This window comes from Babylonia areolata, chromosome 14 (assembly GCF_041734735.1).
Source record: "Babylonia areolata isolate BAREFJ2019XMU chromosome 14, ASM4173473v1, whole genome shotgun sequence".
In the NCBI taxonomy this organism is placed as follows: Eukaryota; Metazoa; Mollusca; class Gastropoda; order Neogastropoda; family Buccinidae; genus Babylonia; species Babylonia areolata.
The window spans coordinates 14,497,063-14,516,977 of record NC_134889.1 but is presented as its reverse complement, the minus strand read 5'-3'; the positions used below and the strand labels follow the sequence as shown (position 1 = coordinate 14,516,977).

At 40.7% G+C, this 19,915-nt stretch overlaps 2 protein-coding genes across 3 annotated transcripts in view; one reads left to right on the top strand and one right to left on the bottom strand.

Annotated features, from left to right (window-relative positions):
* Window positions 1-12,579, bottom strand: part of LOC143289854 (uncharacterized) — a 30,997-nt gene extending 18,418 nt beyond the window's left edge. For both annotated transcript variants that reach the window (XM_076599046.1, XM_076599047.1), the window contains exon 1: window positions 11,887-12,579. In XM_076599046.1, the coding sequence (XP_076455161.1) occupies window positions 11,887-11,970 (84 nt within the window). In that variant the 5' untranslated portion in view covers window positions 11,971-12,579. The remainder of the gene's footprint in view (window positions 1-11,886) is intronic.
* Window positions 12,580-12,791: 212 nt separating this feature from the next.
* The window catches only part of LOC143289853 (superkiller complex protein 2-like), a 67,172-nt gene continuing 60,048 nt past the window's right edge, over window positions 12,792-19,915 (top strand). The window contains exons 1-2 of the mRNA XM_076599044.1: window positions 12,792-12,878; window positions 16,281-16,394. Coding sequence (XP_076455159.1) covers window positions 16,281-16,394 — 114 coding nt within the window. The 5' untranslated portion in view covers window positions 12,792-12,878. The remainder of the gene's footprint in view (window positions 12,879-16,280; window positions 16,395-19,915) is intronic.

Here is a 19,915-nt window from a genome sequence, read left to right as displayed (position 1 = left end):
GAGAGAGAGTGTGTGTGTGTGTGTGTGTGGGCGCGTGTGTTTGCTTCAATTGAGAGAAAATGAAGCAAAGAGATGAATATCAAGGTCAAGTGCAACTGAATGATGAGCTTCCTTCCTCCCCATGTGTCAGTGTGTGTGTGTGTGTGTGTGTGTGTGTGTGTGTGTGTGTGTGTGTGTGTGTGTGTGTGTCTGTGTTGTGTGTGTGTGTGTGTGTGTGTCTGTGTTTGTGGGGTGAGTGGATGGGTGTTTGTGAATGTGTTTCTGTGTGCACAAGTGTATGGGTGAGTGCAGGTTCACTTAGTGTGGCCCATTTTTACTCTTCTTTTACTTATAAATTAATCTATCCTCCACTTATCTTTCACTTTGTTATATATATATATATATATATATATATATATATATATATATATCAAAGTGAAAGATAATATATGATAACTATATATAATAATATATATATATATAATAATAATATATTGTACTTATATAGTGCAAACTCCCAACAGATGGGCTCCAAGTGCCTCACATGAAGCAGTGCATATATACAACAGTGCATTATACAAAGCATTAGAGCACACAAGGACATAGAAGTCTACAAATTGCACATCATTTATGAATTATCACAAAAAAAGGCACAACCCCCCCCCCCCCCTCCCACCGCCCCCATATGCGCACGCAGGTGTGTGCGCGCACACACACACACACACACACACTGACACAGCAACCGCCAGCCCACAAGCACACACACCACAGGAATACTCCAATGGAGGGGGATACAAGGGGAGTGTAGAGGAGACAAAGAACTGTGCTTCATCACATCCAGAGGCCGTTTTCAACAGGTGGGTTTTCAGTTTTCTTTTCAAAGTGGACAGAGTTGGAGACATTGGGGACTCGAAGGAGCTTTTCTCCAGGAGACCTGTGAGAACAGGATGGAGTGTAAATATGAAGGACAGAAGATAAGTAAGATGGGAAGGGAACGCCAAAATGGTGATAAACCAATATGCCAATTTTGTTTTGAATTATATACTGTATGAGCAACCAATGAAGATGACGCACAAGAGGGGTAACTTGATCTTTTTTTGATTTTTTGAGAACAACTCTGGCAGCATTGTTCAAGATCATCTGAAGGTGTGATATCAGATCAGAAGGCAAGCCAGCAAGCAGTGAATTGCAGTAGTCAATGCCACTGAGAATCAAGGAACAGACAAGCTGAGAGGTTGCTTCAACGGTCAGATATGATTGAATAGTATATTTTTCTCAGCTAGAAATTTGCTGTTTGCATAAATTACTGACATGGTCATGCATTGACAGAGCTGAATCAAAGCATGAACCCAGGTTTCTGACAGAATTTTGAAAGCTGACAACAGCATTGCAGACAGTCAAGGTATGGCCCGAAAACATGACTAAGCACAGACTTAGACTGAGTTAGAGTCTACAAGCATGGCTTCTGTACTTGACATCATTTGAGTCTGAGCTTGTTAGTCAGCATCCATTCCTTCACTGCAACAATGCACATCTCTTTGTTTTTGCAAAGGATAGCAAAAAACAAAACTTGGGGAAGAAGCTTTTGTGAGTTGGGTGTCATCTGCAAACTTAATGTTCACTGATGATGTTGGACAGTGGCTGAGAGTACAAACTAAATGGTACTGGAACAAGAACTGAACCATGGGGAACACCATATCAGACGGGAAGAGGTCTCGATTCAGGATGAGAACTTGAGATGAACACTCTTTTGTGCAAATGGAAAGATAAGATTTGAAACCAAGTGAGGGCTGTGCCACAGATTCCAAAAGTGTGATGATGATGATTGAGAAGAATATCGTGATCTATTGTGTCAAAAGCTGCCGAGAAATCAAGAAGACACAGAATTCAGACTTCCTTCTTGTCTGCACAGGGCAATAATGTGTTAGACATGTGTAAGAATGCTGTCTCAGTACTGTGATTCTATGTATGTGCAGACTGGAACACCTCAAGAAGGAAATTGGATGACAAATGAAAGAAGTTGACATAATACTTCTCTATTGAGTAATTTTGATAGACTGGGTAAATTTGAAATAGGTCTGTATTTTTTCAGAGGATAAATAATGTGTGTGTGTGTGTGTGTGTGTGTGTGTGTGTGTGTGTGTGTGTTATTGTATATATCTTTTTTAAATCTTTTTTTTTTCCAATAAACATTCTATGTTAATGCATCACACAAACTTTGGGTGGGCTCTTTTGGCCTGAAACTGTGTGCTTTGCTACTACTTCCTGCTTCCTTTTTTTCTACTATATTCTTTTCTCTTCTCTCAGCACGTATGCAGCATGACAGCAGCATGGTGGTAACACTGACCAGGAAGTAAGTGTCCATTGATTTGACTCCCACAAGTATGGACCAAGACTGCTGGTGACCCCTCCACTGAGTGGTGATCTGCGTGCAAGTCGTTCGGATGAGATGATAAATTGAGGTCAGGTCTGTCGCATGCACTTTGTGTACACGAAAGAACCCATGTACTGCTTGAAAAAGGGTTGTCTCAGGCAAAATTCTGTGAAAAAAAATCCATTTTGACAGAAAAACAAGCACATTGCAGACAGAAAAAAATGCAGTATATATAGAAATGGGTGGCACCGTACTGAGGCCACACATCCTCCCAAGGGACAGCAACCTGAATAAATCTATTGTGACAAAAAGAAATATATATATACAGATCTAGATACGAATGAATACGACTACAATTGTGAAATGCTTGTTTTCCAGCAATTCCATACTCTTCGTTTTCCAAGTGCTGTATATTTCATTGTCTGCTGTCATCATCAGTCACAGTACAAATTATTATTTTTATCAAACAAACAACAACAAAAAAGCAACAATAAAATCACAAATAAAAAATCTTTGTTTGCTGCCATATCATTCACTGTGACAGAAAAACTATGTCTACATCGAAAACTTAAACTGTCCCAGTTTTGATCAGCAGCAGTGGCACATCAATGATATCAGTCAGGTCATCAACACAGAGCGATGACTCAGCTAGGGAGGATGTTCAGAGATGCCAACCCCTGTCAAGTGATTGTAGGAACAATCAGGATACTTGGTAGGAACACTCAAGACTCACAGGAGGAGGAATTTTTGTTTAATTTCCCGTCACACATATCGGTGATTGAAGACATTTTGTTAAAGTATTTATGAATACATCTGAGTATTATCGGTTAGAAGGGGTGGGAGATGTGGATGAATGGAGGGTTGAGGGAAACTGGGCAAATGAGGGTAAAAATGTGGGTGAAATTTGGAAGACAAACAAAACAAAAACAAAAAACCCTCTAAATACAGTTACAGGAAATTACTTAAAGGACTTCGTAAGAGAGAAGTCGTTAAACTGACAAGCGAAACAACTGATAATGAATGCAAAAAGTCAAAAACATCAACGTTCTCAGTCACTTGTGAAGACACACTTTCGTGTACAAAAGGCTTCATCAAGCTACAGTGAAAAATTATATGCTCAATTGTCAGGTTAGTAAAGCATATACACTTGACATTAGAACAATACTTGGTCCGTAATGAATTTGACTCACAGCCACATCAGCAAATGGATATTTTTCAGTTTGGCAAAACTTCTCTTCCCACCGTTGCTTCTTTAAAGCTGACACATCTGTGGCAATGTCGCTTCCCTGGTCTTTAACAATGCCCCAAATCCTGATCTTGATCTTTTGTTTGTCTTGTTTCTCACAATCGGAATCCATGGCTAACTTCACTCTTTCGAGCTGCTTGCTCCTTCCTTGCGCTCCACAGCTTAATCCACCAGGCACAGACGCTGTCTGACCGAGACGCAACTTCATTTAGCCACATTCTCTCTTGTTCGGGCAGACAATAAAGCTGATGGCCTCATGAGCCATAGGTCTAGAGTGTCTGAGTTATGTTACAAGAAAGCATGTCACCATGCTATGTAGTCAAAAATGAACTCGTTGGAACAATTTTGACATTGGCATGTAAGAACAAACTGTGACTGAACGGAACAAAATATGGTAAAATAATAACAGTTGGCACCTCTGGATGTTTTGATAACTCAAGAAAAATGTACATGACCGGAACCCTATCAGCAACTGTCCCCAATTTGATCAGCAGCAGTGGTACAGGGTGCTCAGGTCACTGAGCTAAGAATCAGGGAGAAAGTGGGTTGCAACCTCAGACAGGTGATAACACACACTCACACACACGCACCCCCCCCCCCCCACACACACACACACACACCATGCAATCAATGTACACACACATACATGTACACACACACACACACACATACACCATGCAATCGATGCACACACACATACATGTACACACAAACACACACACATACACACACCATGCAATCAACACACACACACACACACACACACACAGAATCATGTTAAAACAGCCATGCACATACACAGAGATATAGATACATTTTCTCAAATACATGCATGCATGTACACACACACACACACACGCACACACACACATAATACACACACTCACTGAATCACTCACATAAACACCACAGACACATGTACATAGTTGCACACACACACACACACTCCTTCACTCACATGCGCACTCCTGCCCCACCTACCCCCCCTCCCCCCATACCCTCCCTGTCCTCCCCCACCCCACCCCCCAACGCCAGCACACAGACTGACAACAGAGCTTACAGTCAACCACGACAGGCAAGTTCCATTAACAAGAGCTCAATCAATGAATTACCCAATCAGTCCTCACTCTTTCCTCCCACGAAGTAACTCAATAAAGTGTTACCGAAAATATTTCTGCAGGTTTTTCCTCAAGCAGTCCTAACTGCACCAACAGCCAATCCTTGTGTCGAAATCCCAACAGGATGCAGATAATGCACCAAAAGCGGTTCAGTCTCTTCAAGATGATAATGTAGCCTGGTCAAATTTGCCATTTCAGTTACTCCCCTTTTCGCCTTATCAGATAATGCTGGACCATTCTGTTATAAATGAAAGTGAAACTTCATGGATACAGAAACATGCAGCACATAAACTGAAAAACTGAATCCAGTGACTGGCGTTTCACAGTGTGTATCAGCAAAAAGGCAAAAGTTAAGGCAAAAGTTAAGACCGGCAGTTTTATACTTTTGATGCTATCACTACAAAATATAGCACTCATTTCATGTAAACTAGTGATTGGTATGTATGGACACTTACATAGCACCTATCCTTGGTCAGAGACCAAGCTCTAGACACTTAAATTTTAGAAGTCTTTGGGTTATTCTCATATTTTCGCATTTCATGCAATGACACTGTTGACATTTGACAAAAATTATGAAAGGCATGAGCATGCACACACAAAGACACCTACGTGCACATGCACACAAGAACACACACACACACACACACACTTTTCAATAACTTTAGTTGCAACAATCTGTACAAGCCCAGAAATGCAACTAAAAACCAACTCATGTCCGGTGGTGGGGACTCACAATCTTGCACTGATTTAGAAAATACTTGAGAATCAAAACATGAACAACAGTGTGGACACAATTCTGAGTCCCCCATACATGGCCACACCTGGGGCCGTCTGTCACAGTCCCAGTACCAGCAGTCCACAGGGAACCACCCATTTAGGCTGCCAGGAGGTCATACACCAGAGGTGACCCTGCACTGTGGCTGAGTCACTTCGGTGGTGTTCGGTAGTGCCTGTTCTGATTTAACGTACTTAGGACACCACCAACTAAGACCCCTACTGAAGATAATAATGTTTTAGTCGCGGAACCAGACAGAGTGAGCGTCCCTCCCAGAGTGGAGACCATCACTACGTCCCTCCAACAGCAATCCCCTATGAATCTGCTGACACTGAAGACCTTGACGAGACTTCCCCCAGTGCAAAAGTGGAGGGGCATCGAAACTGAGGTCACCATGAGAGCAGGGCATGAAAGGCCACACATGGGGCTTTTAAAAATGATACTGATGATAAAGGAGGAGGATGATAATGATGATGATACTGCTATGGAGGTCCATTTAGGTTTGGGAATACGTGACAAGGCTGTACTCTATGCTTCCTGTCATAAGGATATCCTGGTGTCAACCAGGTCTGAGAGATACAGGCACTTGCAGTGTTAGTCAGATAATTTGAGCAACATACCCAAAAAACACATCCATTAAGTGGATACTCGTCTGTGTTGTCCTAGTCTTCCCATTTAAGCCCATAGCACACTCAACTCTGAGTAGGAGCCGGCTGCGGGCCGATAAACCCACCTCCACTGGGATTTGAACCTGTGTCCTCCCAGCCGTCAGTCTGCAACACTAACCACTTCATCTGAGAAATGTTGTTTAACGTCCGCTGGCTGACGCCATGTGGGACATTTCTGATACTTTATCTTCACTGGTGCATGCATATATATTTATGCACCTATCACAATCAGAGTGTAGTTCTTCTACAGAATTAAGCCAGTGGACAATGTTTGTGTAAAGAAATTGCTATGTTTTCTTGTTTTGTTTTGGGATTTTTTCAGTGTGCCAAGTATGCGCTGCTCACAGGACCCCTGTTAAACAGCTCATCTGAATGACCAGATGCTCAGTTTGATTTTCCAGTGAAACATGGGAGAAAGGCTGTGACAGGGATTTGAAACCAGACCCTCATGCACACTGTAATGGTAGGTAATATCTAAAACATTCTGCCACCTTCTCTCCTCGCATACACATGCGCAAACATATGCACACAAAGTGTTTATAATAATAATAATAATAATAATATATATATATACATATACACACACACACAATAGTGCATAAAAAATACCTCTGCACATGAAAAAATAAAACACTCATATATCTCTTGATAAGTACTACAAACTGCAGATATGAATGATCACACATGCTCACGCCCACGCGCGCGTGAGAACACACACACACACACGCACACACACACACACACACAACATGCACACACAAACACACAACAAAGGCACAAAATATGCCCTACATGTGCACATACATGCACATGTGTCCACACACACACACAACACACACCTAACGTGCACACACACACACACACACACACACACACTCATACTATGATGCAACACACACACACACACACACACACACACACACACAGCAAACATTTTTTGTTTTCACATTTCTTTTGAAGGAGGTCCAGAGAAAGAGATTTCCAGTCATGCAGAAGGTTCTTGATACTGAAAGGCCCTTTGGCCAAATGTCTGAACAGGTTTAGGGGACTCAAAGGAGCTTTTAAACAGAAAAACTGAGAAAATGGGAAGGGGTGTATGGAGATTTACTGGATGGGAGAGATCCTTCAAAGTGGCAATGAGCCAATATGGCAATTTTATACTGAATTCTGTATTGATAACAGTTTGGTAAGCCTGCTGTCACATCATGCAAAACTAGTATTTCTTTTAAGTGTGGTATAACCTATAAGTGTTTTTCAACACAGCATTTCAGCGCCTACAGCAGATTTCTGGATGGTGTGCTAAGTATCCATTATTAGTATTATTACTATTATTATTATCATTATTCATACACTAACAAGATCACCACCAATACAGCTGGATGTGACAGCACAGTTTCCTCTAAGTTGCATTTCCAGGAAAATACTGACAATAACATCTCATTGTGGGCGTTCAGGACAGGAACACCTATCACAAGCAGCAATGGTATGTAACTGTGCGAGCTGGAATGTTCAGAATCTCTGTGTCTCTCTGTCTCTGTCTCTCTCTCTATATATATTAGCCTATGTCTTCATGGTTCTATCTGCCTTACATTGTTACAATATAAATGTTACATTGCACTAACTGATTTCAATTATCATAATTATGAAAACATGAGTGAACACACAACACACACACACACACACACACACATTTCTACTATTTAAAAAAAAAAAGGTAATTAAGAGAATTTCAAACAAATGAGTAAAACAAACAATAAGGATGAAATGCATATATATATATATATATATATATATATACATATATATATATATATATATATGTATGTATGTATATATATATATATATATATATATATATATATATATATATAAATATATATATATATATATGTAGCCGTGTTACTGAACTGAGTGGTTCTAATAGGGGACGGTACAAAAGAACTAAACTAAATGATGATTCACTGTATTAACGGATAGACAAGAATTCCCGCGCACAGGCCAGGAACATATAGAGGCCAGTCACAAATGGGTTTTTCTATTGTTTTATTTACAATAATTATTAGATGAGAAGAAGAGCTAAGAAGAAGATATAAGAAGAGAAGACATAAGAAGAGAAGGCAGTGCAGTGATATGTAGTGAGATGTCAGCCGTTGTGGGAACACACATGACACACACTCACACACTGCTTGCGACGCAGCAAGAGAGAGAGAGCACGGCTCTGGTCAGATGGCTGACCAGGTATGAAGTCACCACTCATCACTCACTGTGCCAATTTATGCAAGTTAAGCGGACTGCAAAGACAATCACATGTGCTGCAAAGCAGATCGGCACAAATCAGGCCAAATCCGACGTCAACTGTGTTTCTTACAAGGTGTTCAGTGATTTCTAAATGATTCCTGAACCGATTTACATCGGATAAGTTGCAAAAGAAAGAGCTCAATGCCTACTTTCTAATGAGTATAAAATGAAGTGTTGATTTATTACTATGAATTTATAATCTTAATTTAAGTCACCTGAACACGGTCAGTTTTAACAAGCTCATCACGGAAAATTACAAACTACGTTAAATCAGTTTAACGTAGGCAAACACAAATGGAATAGATTTAAAGATGGAATCACGATGATTCTGCCAGTATATAATACTTGTAGTTTAGTAATCTGACAAAAGAGATATTAATCAAATACAGTGGAGCAGAAACACAGATTCCAGCTCAGCCAATAGCGTACCGTGACACTGGTCGAGCAGTGAGGGAGCTGTCTGGCGAGGAAGACAAAATTACATAAGCGGCTTAGCGTCAGTTGAAATCTTTAGACTGACAAATGATTAAGCTAAAATCAAGCACACTTCTAACTTATTAAAGTGTGTGTTGACGAATGATTAAGCTAAAATCAAGCACGCTTCTAACTTATTAAAGTGTGTGTGTAAGCATGACACATATAATATTGCAGTGAACAATACAGAGACTTGATTTAATAGATGATTAGGAATTAAGTTTAGAATGGGCTTTGCGTTCAAACCGGGAGTGGCGTCACACATTCTGCGCGCGGGTCAGTTGCGAAAACTGTCGTCTGCTAATGCAGCTTGTGCGTGAGGCAAGTTTTGAAGCAAGCATAGCGCTTGGTTACATATATACACACACACATACATGTAAAATTCACACAGTGGCTCATGATACCATCAGAAAGTCTCAGTCACTGTATGAGAGAACAAACAGACCTAGATACTGCTTATAATGATACATATGGCTGAAAGAGACTTAGACAGTAACTCAGACACATGCAATGCGAAACTTGAAGAAAACCTATTTTGAGGAAGGTGATAACCCAAGGGAAGAGACATCCAGATATGCAACCCATTTCCAAGAAACTGTGTCACCTGTTGCCATAGATACCTCTCGATGGGTCTGCAACACTTTCCTTCCCATTCACATCACAATGGAGACATTTGTGGATCGTTAAACAGCTCTACAGTCTACATAAACACTGAAGGTGCAACCTATTTCCTAGAAGCAGAATCCATGTAGTTTGATGTCATCTGTTCCATGTGTCAGCTCTAAGACTTTCCTTTTATAATACGGATATATGTATCTCTGCACAGCACGCTAAGAAAGCATATAAGTGTTGTTGTTTTTTAGTAGAGGATACATTACGGAGGTCAAGGGGTGAGGTGGCGGGGAGGGACTGAAATTGGATGAATTGCTGAAAAAATGAAATAAACATAGTCATATGATATGATCTTACAAAGTTTTTTTTTTATATATTTTTTTTTATTACAAGTGTAATCATATTATTTTTCATAGCAAAGGATAAACCCTTTTTCAGGCAGACAGACATAAATGACTGATGAATAATTTTGCAAGTTAATAATAAAGGAGAGAGAGAGGAGAGAGAGAGAAGAGACAAGCCTGCACACAAACTATTATTATATGCACACCTGCACACATGTTCACATACACAGACACACACACATACATTAGTAATGAACTACTGAAAACTGTCAACACTGAAGATTATTACAGATCAGGGATATACGACTAAATCACCAGGTAAGAATGTCACTAACTGTACATTTGGTCAGCACTGCATGCATGCAAAACACTTTAACAGAACTTCACCAAGTTATTTACAGTGTCTAATACCAGACTTTGTTGTCTGCAAAACACACATACAGACACATATACACACAATGACATCAAGCAAGATAAGTGGAGATGGGGCAGACAAAATATGGAAAGAGAGAGTGACGTGAGGTGCACCATGCAGTTGTCTTTAAAAACTACAGAATGAACAACAGTGCGAGAGAGATAGATAGATAGATAGATAGACAGATAGAGATAGAGATAGATAGATAGATAGATAGAGAGAGAGAGAGAGAGAGAGAGAGAGAGAGAGAGAGAGAGAGAGAGAGAGTTCTAATCTTCACTACAGCCAGTGACTCAGGACCGGACCAAGCGCCAGAGCCAAAGTACCAACGTTTCTGGTCGTTCATTAAACACCAGAAGTCATCAAAAACAGGAGTGGCCCCACTGAAGGCTGACAGACTTCTGACCTCAGAACCCTCAGCACAGGATGAGATTCTGAACAGGCATTTCCAGTCAGTCTTCAGCAAAGGAAATGGGTACTCGACTGAATTCACCCAGAAATGCAACATGAAACCAGCAGACTTCCCCGAATTAGATGACATCAAAATATCAGTGGAGGGAGTAAAGAAGTTGTTGCAGGGACTAAAGCCGGACAAAGCAAGTGGACCAGACAACATCAGCCCACGTATACTCAAAGAGCTGGCTTCAGAAATTGCCCCAATCCTAACAACAATATTCCAGTCATCCCTTTCCACCAGGACAGTTCCATCTGACTGGAAAGATGCCAATGTCACTCCAATTTTCAAAAAAGGACAGCAATATACTGCCGCCCAGTATCCCTAACTAGCATACCCTGTAAGATCATGGAGCACATTATCACCAGTGCAATAATGCAACATCTAGAACGACATGGGATACTACGAGAAGAACAGCATGGCTTCCAGAAGAGAAAATCTTGTGAGGCCCAGCACCTGGAATTTATTGACGAGCTCCTGGAATGCACAGAGTAGGGAAAACAGACAAACGTCCTTATCATGGACTTTGCTAAGGCGTTTGACAAAGTCAATCACAGCCTACTCCTGCACAAGCTCTATCACTACGGAGTTCGCGGACAGACCAAAGAGTGGATCACAGATTTCCTCAGAAACCTCTCTTTGTGCTGAGACACTACTGAAACACCTTGAGCGTATCAGCAATGCTACAAGACCTTGGATGGTCCACCATGCAACAATGCCACCAAACTGCCAGACTGACCATGCTGTATAAAATCAAGCATAATTATGTAACCATGGATTCACTGAAAGAAAAACTGGTACCACCACCACCACGGCAGCGACATACCCACACTGAGCAGCTGGAGCAAATCTTCTGCAAAACTAGATACAGGCAGGCTGGTTTCCTCCCACGTACCATGCGGGATTGGAACGCCTTGCCCCAGAGAGCTGTGGAGGCCAGCTCAGTCGACACCTTTGTGTCAATGGTCTCCAGGATATAAATAACAGAATATACTTCTTCTTTTTTTTTACTTTTTTTTGTTTTTTTAAAGAAACCTATATAGACCTAAATGTATCTTCCGCAGATCCCCTTTTATTCAGTGATAGAATAGTCAGTTCTTGACGGAAGGAAGGAAGGAAGTAAGCTCACCTCACACTTGATGAAATCAAAAATTTGTTGTTCTGAAGGATGAGGGAGAGCTGGACGTCCATTCACAAACCACCTTTGCTCCATACTGAACTGCTGAAGTACAATAAATTCTTGTTGGTTGGTCAACACAGTTTCAACTGCTTCATCACTGCAGTGGACAATCTGTTCACTATGACTTTTTCCTCATGTGGCTATCGAATTACGCACTTCCTTTGCAAAGTCAAAAAGGGAGGGTCTGCATAACCATTCCGATCTTGAAAATCAACACTTTTTTGTTTTTTGTTACTCAAATTCGTGTAATTCAGCACCGCCTCTCTCTACATATCTTTGCCAGTCTGATTTAACTCACTCGATACACGTATTGGTCTTCCACAGACACCACTTCACTTGTTATGTCCAATTAGGAGCACACATGAATATCTAATTTTACTCGTGGCTGTACAAAGGGCACATCAAGTTATTGAGCGTGTGGGTGGAGTTCCAGCCCACCAGCATGACCGTGTGTGTGTGTGTGTGTGTGTGTAGAAGAGCTGTTGATCGACATCTGAATGGAGTCGCAAGGTGGACCAACCACGGACTTATATATAGGTCCGTGAAGAACAACCCGCGCACTTGTGATTGATAAATCTATTTAAATCCGTGGGGTGGCTTCCCGAGTGAGGGCATGCGAAGGCCAATGTCTTCCGGGTTTCGGTTTCCCTCCAAACCCATGGTGTCGGGATGCGAAGATTGGTTATTTCCTGGTATTTTTACGACTTATCGTTTACGCTTTATATTGCATAATACACTCTAAAAATGAATAAGTTGCAGCTTACTGATAATTTCACTGACACGATGATATGATACACATTACAGCTGCGATTTTCTTTCCGAAGAAAATGTTGTACGACTTAACAAAGATCAGGCTTATACCGAAAATGGCGGCGCCCTGTTGGCAGTGGTGAAATCGTCTGGTTTCAATAGCGAAAGTACGGACTAGTCACATACAAGAGGTAATTTATGGTTTGCTAGACGACAGCTGCAACTAAACTAAATTTCAACATGATCCAATTTGCAATGATGGAATAATTTGGACGAAGATCAAGGAAAAGTTATGCCTTCTGCCCTGTGTCTGTCGAGCTTGTCGCAGAACTGTGCCCGATTCCAAGACGGGTCTGCTGTGTCAGGTGAATTACTGTTGACCCGTTTCTGTCACATCAGCGTCAAAAGATTCGCTCTTTTTGATTGATGATGGCAAGATCTCAGGATCAGCAATTCTAAGAATCTGCATCACTGAGTGTTATTTCTCAAATGTAACAAGTTATGAACTATAAGCGTTTTAAGATCGTTTCCCAGGACGTAGTAGTAGTAGTAGTATGGAGACTGGCAGGTCATCTGTCTAGACCTCTAGGCCTTTTTTTATGTCCCTATCGAATCTTCATCTTCACAGATATCCATTATTTTATTTATATGTTTTCTTTTTTTGTCTGTTGTTGGGCGGGATACACAAGTACGCTTCTGCAAGAACTTTGTTTTCATTCATCATAATAAAAAAAGAAAAAGAAAAAAAAAAGATGGTATATTGGTGTCAAGGAAATTTTTGAACGTGTTAGTATTTTGTGCAAGTTTAACTTCAGTTGATAATGCATTCCATATTTGTGCAATTTGGTTAGCCAGTGATTTATTTCTAAGCTTGATGTTGCAGTGTTCTAAACAAATTTTCTTTACTGAGTTTCTTGTACTGTCATAAGCTGACATTCAAAAGATATATCTAATTACATCATTTATGTTATTCAGTATCTTAAAAGTTTCGATCAAATCTCCTCTTAATCTTTACCTTTTACTGAGTAGATTTAAGTATGTAAACTTGTCTTTGTTGATAACTCATATCCTTGCATTCTTTTAATAATTTTGGTTGCCCTTCTTTGGACCCTTTCTATTGCTATAGATTGTCTGAATGTCTCTTAAGATATGGGTGCCACACAATATTACCATATTCTACTTTTGATCTGACCAGTGCTTTATATAGTTTGAGAAATATATCTTTATCTAGGTAATTGAAGGTTCTCTTAATAACACCAAACACTTGATTGGCTTTATTTATATTATCCACATGTGTATCAAAGGATAGGTTATTGTCAAACATTATTTCTAGGTCTTTCTCATTATGGCATTTCTCAATAGTCTGTGTTGTGTCACCAGCATGCTGAAGCAGATCGAGTGAAAAAAAGTTGTCAGTATCAGTATCAGTAGCTTAAGGTGTCACTGTGTTCAGACAAATCCATATGCTACTCCACATCTGCCAAGCAGATGCCTGACCAGCAGCGTAACCCAACGCGCTTAGTCAGGCCTTGAGAGATAGAAGAAAAAAAAAAGAAGAAGGAAAAAAAGAGGTAAATGAATATCTGAAATATATAAATATATATATATATATATAGATATATATATATATATATATATACATATATAAGAAAAAAAGAAAGAAAAAGAAAAGATAATAATGGCTATAATAATGATAATGGTAAATTAAGAATAATAATATAAATAATGATAATAATAAGTAAAAATAAAATAAAAAGACAATAGTGATAATGAATAAACAAATAAGCAAATAAATATATAACATACAGCCTACACACACACACACACACACACGTACACGCAGTTGCACAAAGCTCTCCTGACACATGTGTACACTTACACACTTGCGCACACATATATGCACACAAACACACAGACACGTGTGCGCGCGCACACACACCCCGCATCCCCCCCCCCCCTTCCACACACACACACACACACACACACACACACACACACACACACACACACAAGCTGCCACTGATTGGCTGCAAGAGGGGTGGGAAAAGATCTCTGATGCCAGGAACATGGCGTCTTGCATGTTGCTCAGTCTATTGTAATTGGAAAAGCCCACAGAGACTCTGTTCCATTGTGAAGAAATATGTGCAATATTGGTTTGGAAATGATGCCAATATTCATTTGATTTGCAAAGCATCGTGCTCCACCTTTCATGCTAGACTTGCTAGATGGAAGTTGAAGCTGTGACACATGCTCTCCAGTGGCTATCATCTATCCATATGCCTGGAAACCAATATGCCATGATTCTAACGGACTTAATGAACCTCACACAGAAAACCAAAAATGGAATGGGAAGCCCAGGGTGGCATGAGGCAATGCGCAACTTTCAGATTAAAAAACTTGCATGGTCATACTGCCCGGGACATGCAGGTGTTAAGGGAAATGAGCAAGCTGACAGACTTGCTGGTAATGCAATAACAAGGAGCGGCCTACATCTAGGAAAATCGGAAATCCTCAGAAAAAAGTCAAAGAATACCAAAAAGAACAGGTACAAGGCCATCACTCCATCAGTCGCCTCAAAGAAATGAAGGTAGAGAGAGGGAGCAGCCAAAAGTTCCAACACCGCATGAATAGATGAGACAGCAACATGTGACAGGCTCCTATAAAATGGTAGGGAACATGTCCCAGGCCAGCTATCTCACCAGGTCTTTTTCTCTGACAGCCAAAAACTTTGTTATTCTTTTTTTTATTATCATCAAATTAATTATCAACAAGTAAAAATTTGGTCTAAGTAAAACTAAAGACCAAATCTGTGTGCTGATTGTGGCAACTCATCTTGAAGAAGATCGATGAACTAGAAGAAGAAGTCAAGGAGCAAGATGTGAATATTTCCTTTTAGTAACAGAACCACAGCTTGATGCAATAAGTTAACTGGATTTGTTGGAAATGCATATAATACTTACACATTCAAAAACCTCCTTGAACACTCAACAGGTAAGAAATATCAGTGTCATTAAGGTTCTGTTTGATGATTTATTTAATGATGAACTACAATTTTGAATTTTTCCAAGTTCCAGCACTGTTGCACTGAATTATATTTTGCAATTCTTCCAGAACAGCAACACAATAACCCACAGTTTATGAGGTGTCTCTTGTACTGTCTTCTCCGGCAGAGGTCTTATTCGATCAGTAAGAATAGTATCAGGAAATTCTTATATAAAAAAAAAGTAGATGCTAGGAATTTCTTATTTATTTATTTGATTTTTTTTTATTGGTTGTTCTTTGGTTTTGTCCTTTTCCTTTCGTTGGTGTGTACATAGTCTCTCCCTTTTTTTATTTTCTGCCATGCTGAGTTGCTCTGGAGGAGAAAGAATTTTGAGTATGTCCTGCCACACATACCGGTGATGGTGGACATTTTTTGAAAGTATCAATTTTCATATTTGAATGTTAATTGATAAATAGATAAGAAAAGTAGAAGCAGCTTGAGTTGATAAAGGTCATGTCATGTGGGAGCTGGTAGAGCTGCTGTTTTATATGTAATTGTTGTTGTTCTTGTTATCATCTTTATTGTTGCTGCTGTCTCTTGTTGTCCCAAGATGGCGGAGACAGAACTGACAAGAGGCCTTGACCTTTTGGAGTTGGGGTGTCAAGGTCACTTGGAGCTTGTAACGAAGGATGAAAAGTGCGTCTCACGTCTGCCGCTGAAAACAGTAAGCCTGGCTGCTTTCTTTTTATATGAATGTATTTTCTGTACATCTGAAACATTTTGCTTGTAATGTGCCACCAACTCCCATTTTGTAGCATAAATGCATTCACTTGAAAAGCACTTTCATTAAAATATGAATTTGTTTAAACCAAAGAGGGTCCCACGGAGGGAGAAAGAGAGAGAGTGATGGGGAATTAGCTAGAACTAGATTCTTTTTGTCTCTGAGTAACAAGTTAAAAAAGAAAAAAGAAAAGAAAAGAAAATGATGGAGTTGAGAAACATAGGGAACAATTTATTTGATGTTGCAAACGACTGATGTGAACCACACAGTCTTTTAATATGACTGTGTCAGCATTTGTTGGTAACATCTTTGTTGTTTTCCCTTGATTTTAATTTCATTTTCAGTGAATATTCAGAAAAAGGACACAGAAAGTAATGTGAGAACAAACATACACAAAACATTCAACTGAGTGTGTTGCATACAACAGTCAATAATTACATGTATACACCAAGTGATTGATTCGCAAGGATGCATGCTCACAAGCACACTCAGGTGCATGTGTACACACACACACACACACACACACACACACACACACACACACACACACACAGAGGCACTGACATGAATGTCTACCATGATGACAAGTAAATTATTCAATTATCTGAAAAGGAAAGGAAACATCAAATTTTAATTTCTAAAGAGGAAGCTAGTCAGGGATACAGAGGGGAGGTAACCTACTTCCGGGAGGTTATCGGCCATAGCTACTTTCATGTTCTCCACACAGGCGGATAGTAGTTTGAACAGGGCAGGAATCGGACTTCCTGCTGGAGTCTACACTAGTGGGTCAGGGTAAGTATGTTAGATGAAGGTACCTCTACCACAGGCCCTCGCTTGATGTTCATTCTCCCCGTGTGTCTTACACATGGGACCAGCTCCTGTCCGTGCCTCCTGCAGCACTTGACCCTTCTGTCATCGACACCATCAGAGGTGTGGGTATAGGTTGTCACCTCCCCCGTGTTCACACTCATTGTGCAGGACATTGCAAGCAGAGGAAGATAGCTGTTGTGTGTGGTACTGGACATGTAACTTCCACTGACCATACTGTTAAATGTATCAACTTTAATAACCTTATTCGTGTACCTCTGTCCTGCTTTCCCTCCCACTGCTCAGCTCAAATTTCTCCAGGTCTGTTCAACGCCCAGTCAGGTGGTCTTTGCCTGAAACGCTCGGCGATCAACGAACATCTGCTTTCGATCAGTCTCGACATCCTGTGTGTCACAGAAACTTGGCTTCGCAGTACTGGGGATGAAGCTAAGTGTCGAGATCTCGCTCCCCCTGGCTACACTACCACCTCCTTCCCTCGTGTTACAACAACTTGCGGGGGAGGAATCACCTTCGTTGTGTCAGACAGGCTGCTCCCACACACAACGTACACAACTGCCTTCCCCTTCAACCATGCCTCCTTTGAACTGGCCCAGCTTTCACTGTCACTGCCACATTCCCACCTCAATGTGTTCTGCCTCTACCGCCCGCCACCAAACAAGAAAAATAAACTTTCTGATATGAAGTTCATAGAACAGTTTCTGGACTTCTTAGAATATGCTGACAGTTTACCAGGCTCCCTACTTATTATCGGTGACTTTAATTTTCATTTTGATTCACCCACACAGTTTTGTACCTCTAAATTACTTGAAATTATCAGTTTGTTCGATCTTAACCAGTCTGTAATCGTGGTCACATCATCGATTGGGTGTTGCACAGAAATGAGAACTGCCTCCTGAAGTCTGCCACCGTTGATCACACCCTGTCCCCTGACCATCACAGTGTGATGTGTCATCTGAACCTCACCAAACCTCCCACGCCCCATGTGTATAGGGAGGTGTGCACATTGACCTCAATTGACTTAGACTTATTTAGAGCTGACCTGCTGACTGATATCTCTTTTGAGCCAACTGCTGACCAGCTATCCACTGTCCTACGCGCTGTACTCGACAAGCATGCCCCGTCGACTCAGCACCTGATCTCCAATTGTCCCCCGTCACCTTGGTACAACACTGTCGGACCAGAGCTGTTGGAGGCCAATCGGGAGAGAAGGAGAGCTGAGAGGCACTGGCACGCCACTAGTTTGACCGTCAATTGGGACATTTTTCAGACAGCCAGGAATAGTGTAACAAACATTGTTGACAGGGCAAAGTCAAAGTTCTACTCTTCTAAAATCCTTGCATGCACCACAGCCAAACAGCTTTTCAATGCTACGAACAATCTACTAGGTAAAATGAAAAACACTCCTCTCCCTACAACATTTTCGGTGCAGGAACTCCTCAAAAGTTTTCTGACTTCTTCACCGGCAAAATATCATGCATTCGTGAGAAGCTTGACTCTGTTGTGTCTTCTTCTTCACCCGTTAAAGAACGCATGTACAGTGGTCCTGTTTTACATTGTTTCCAACCGGTTACTGAAGATTTTGTGAAGAAAGTGTGTCTGAGCGCTTGTCCGAAATCCTGTGAGCTTGACCCTGTCCTGTCTTCTTTGTTGGTTGAATGTATTGATGTTCTACTGCCACATATTACTCATGTCATCAATTCTTCCTTACTGTCTGGTTGTTTCCCTGAAAACTTCAAATCTGCTGTTGTACGTCCACTCATCAAGAAACCATCTTTGGATCATAATTTTTTGAAAAATTATCGACCTGTCTCTAATCTGTCATTTTTATCAAAACTGCTAGAAAAGATCATATTGTCTCAGCTCTTAGCTCATCTGGAACAAAATGGTTTACTTAATTCCCACCAGTCAGCTTATAGACGTGGTCATAGTTGCGAAACGGCCGTTCTTAGAATAGTGAATGATTTGCTTTTGGGATTTGATGAGGATAAGATATCTGTTCTCGCTCTCTTAGATTTGTCAGCAGATTTGATGAGGATAAGATATCTGTTCTCGCTCTCTTAGATTTGTCAGCAGCTTTTGACACTATCGACCACTCTATCCTCTTGAACAGACTTAAAACTTCCTTTGGTATTCTTGACACTGCACTAGCATGGATCACGTCTTACCTGTCAGATCGTACACAGAAAGAGTGTGTAAATGGTAGATACTCTAGAGTATCTGCCTTAAAATATGGTGTCCCACAGGGGTCCGTCCTAGGTCCTGTTCTTTTCGTGCTGTATGCGGCTCCTGTGTCGGATGTCATCAGTCATCATGCAATGTTCATGCTGCATGAGAGCTTTGCTGATGACACACAACTTTATCAGTCGGCTTCCATAGCTGAATTTGATGCACTGGTGACTCAAACACAGGAGTGCATTGCTGGCCTAAAGGACTGGATGACTCTCAACAAGCTGCAACTAAATGATGATAAGACTGAATTTATGATAACCTGTCCAAAGAAGTTTCATCAACATCCTTCCTTTCCTGACTCTGTTCTGATCAATAGCACACCTGTTTCACTTTCTCCTTCTGTTCGCAGTCTTGGTGTAATCCTAGACCAGTCTCTTTCCTTCCAACAGCACATTTCGAATATCTGT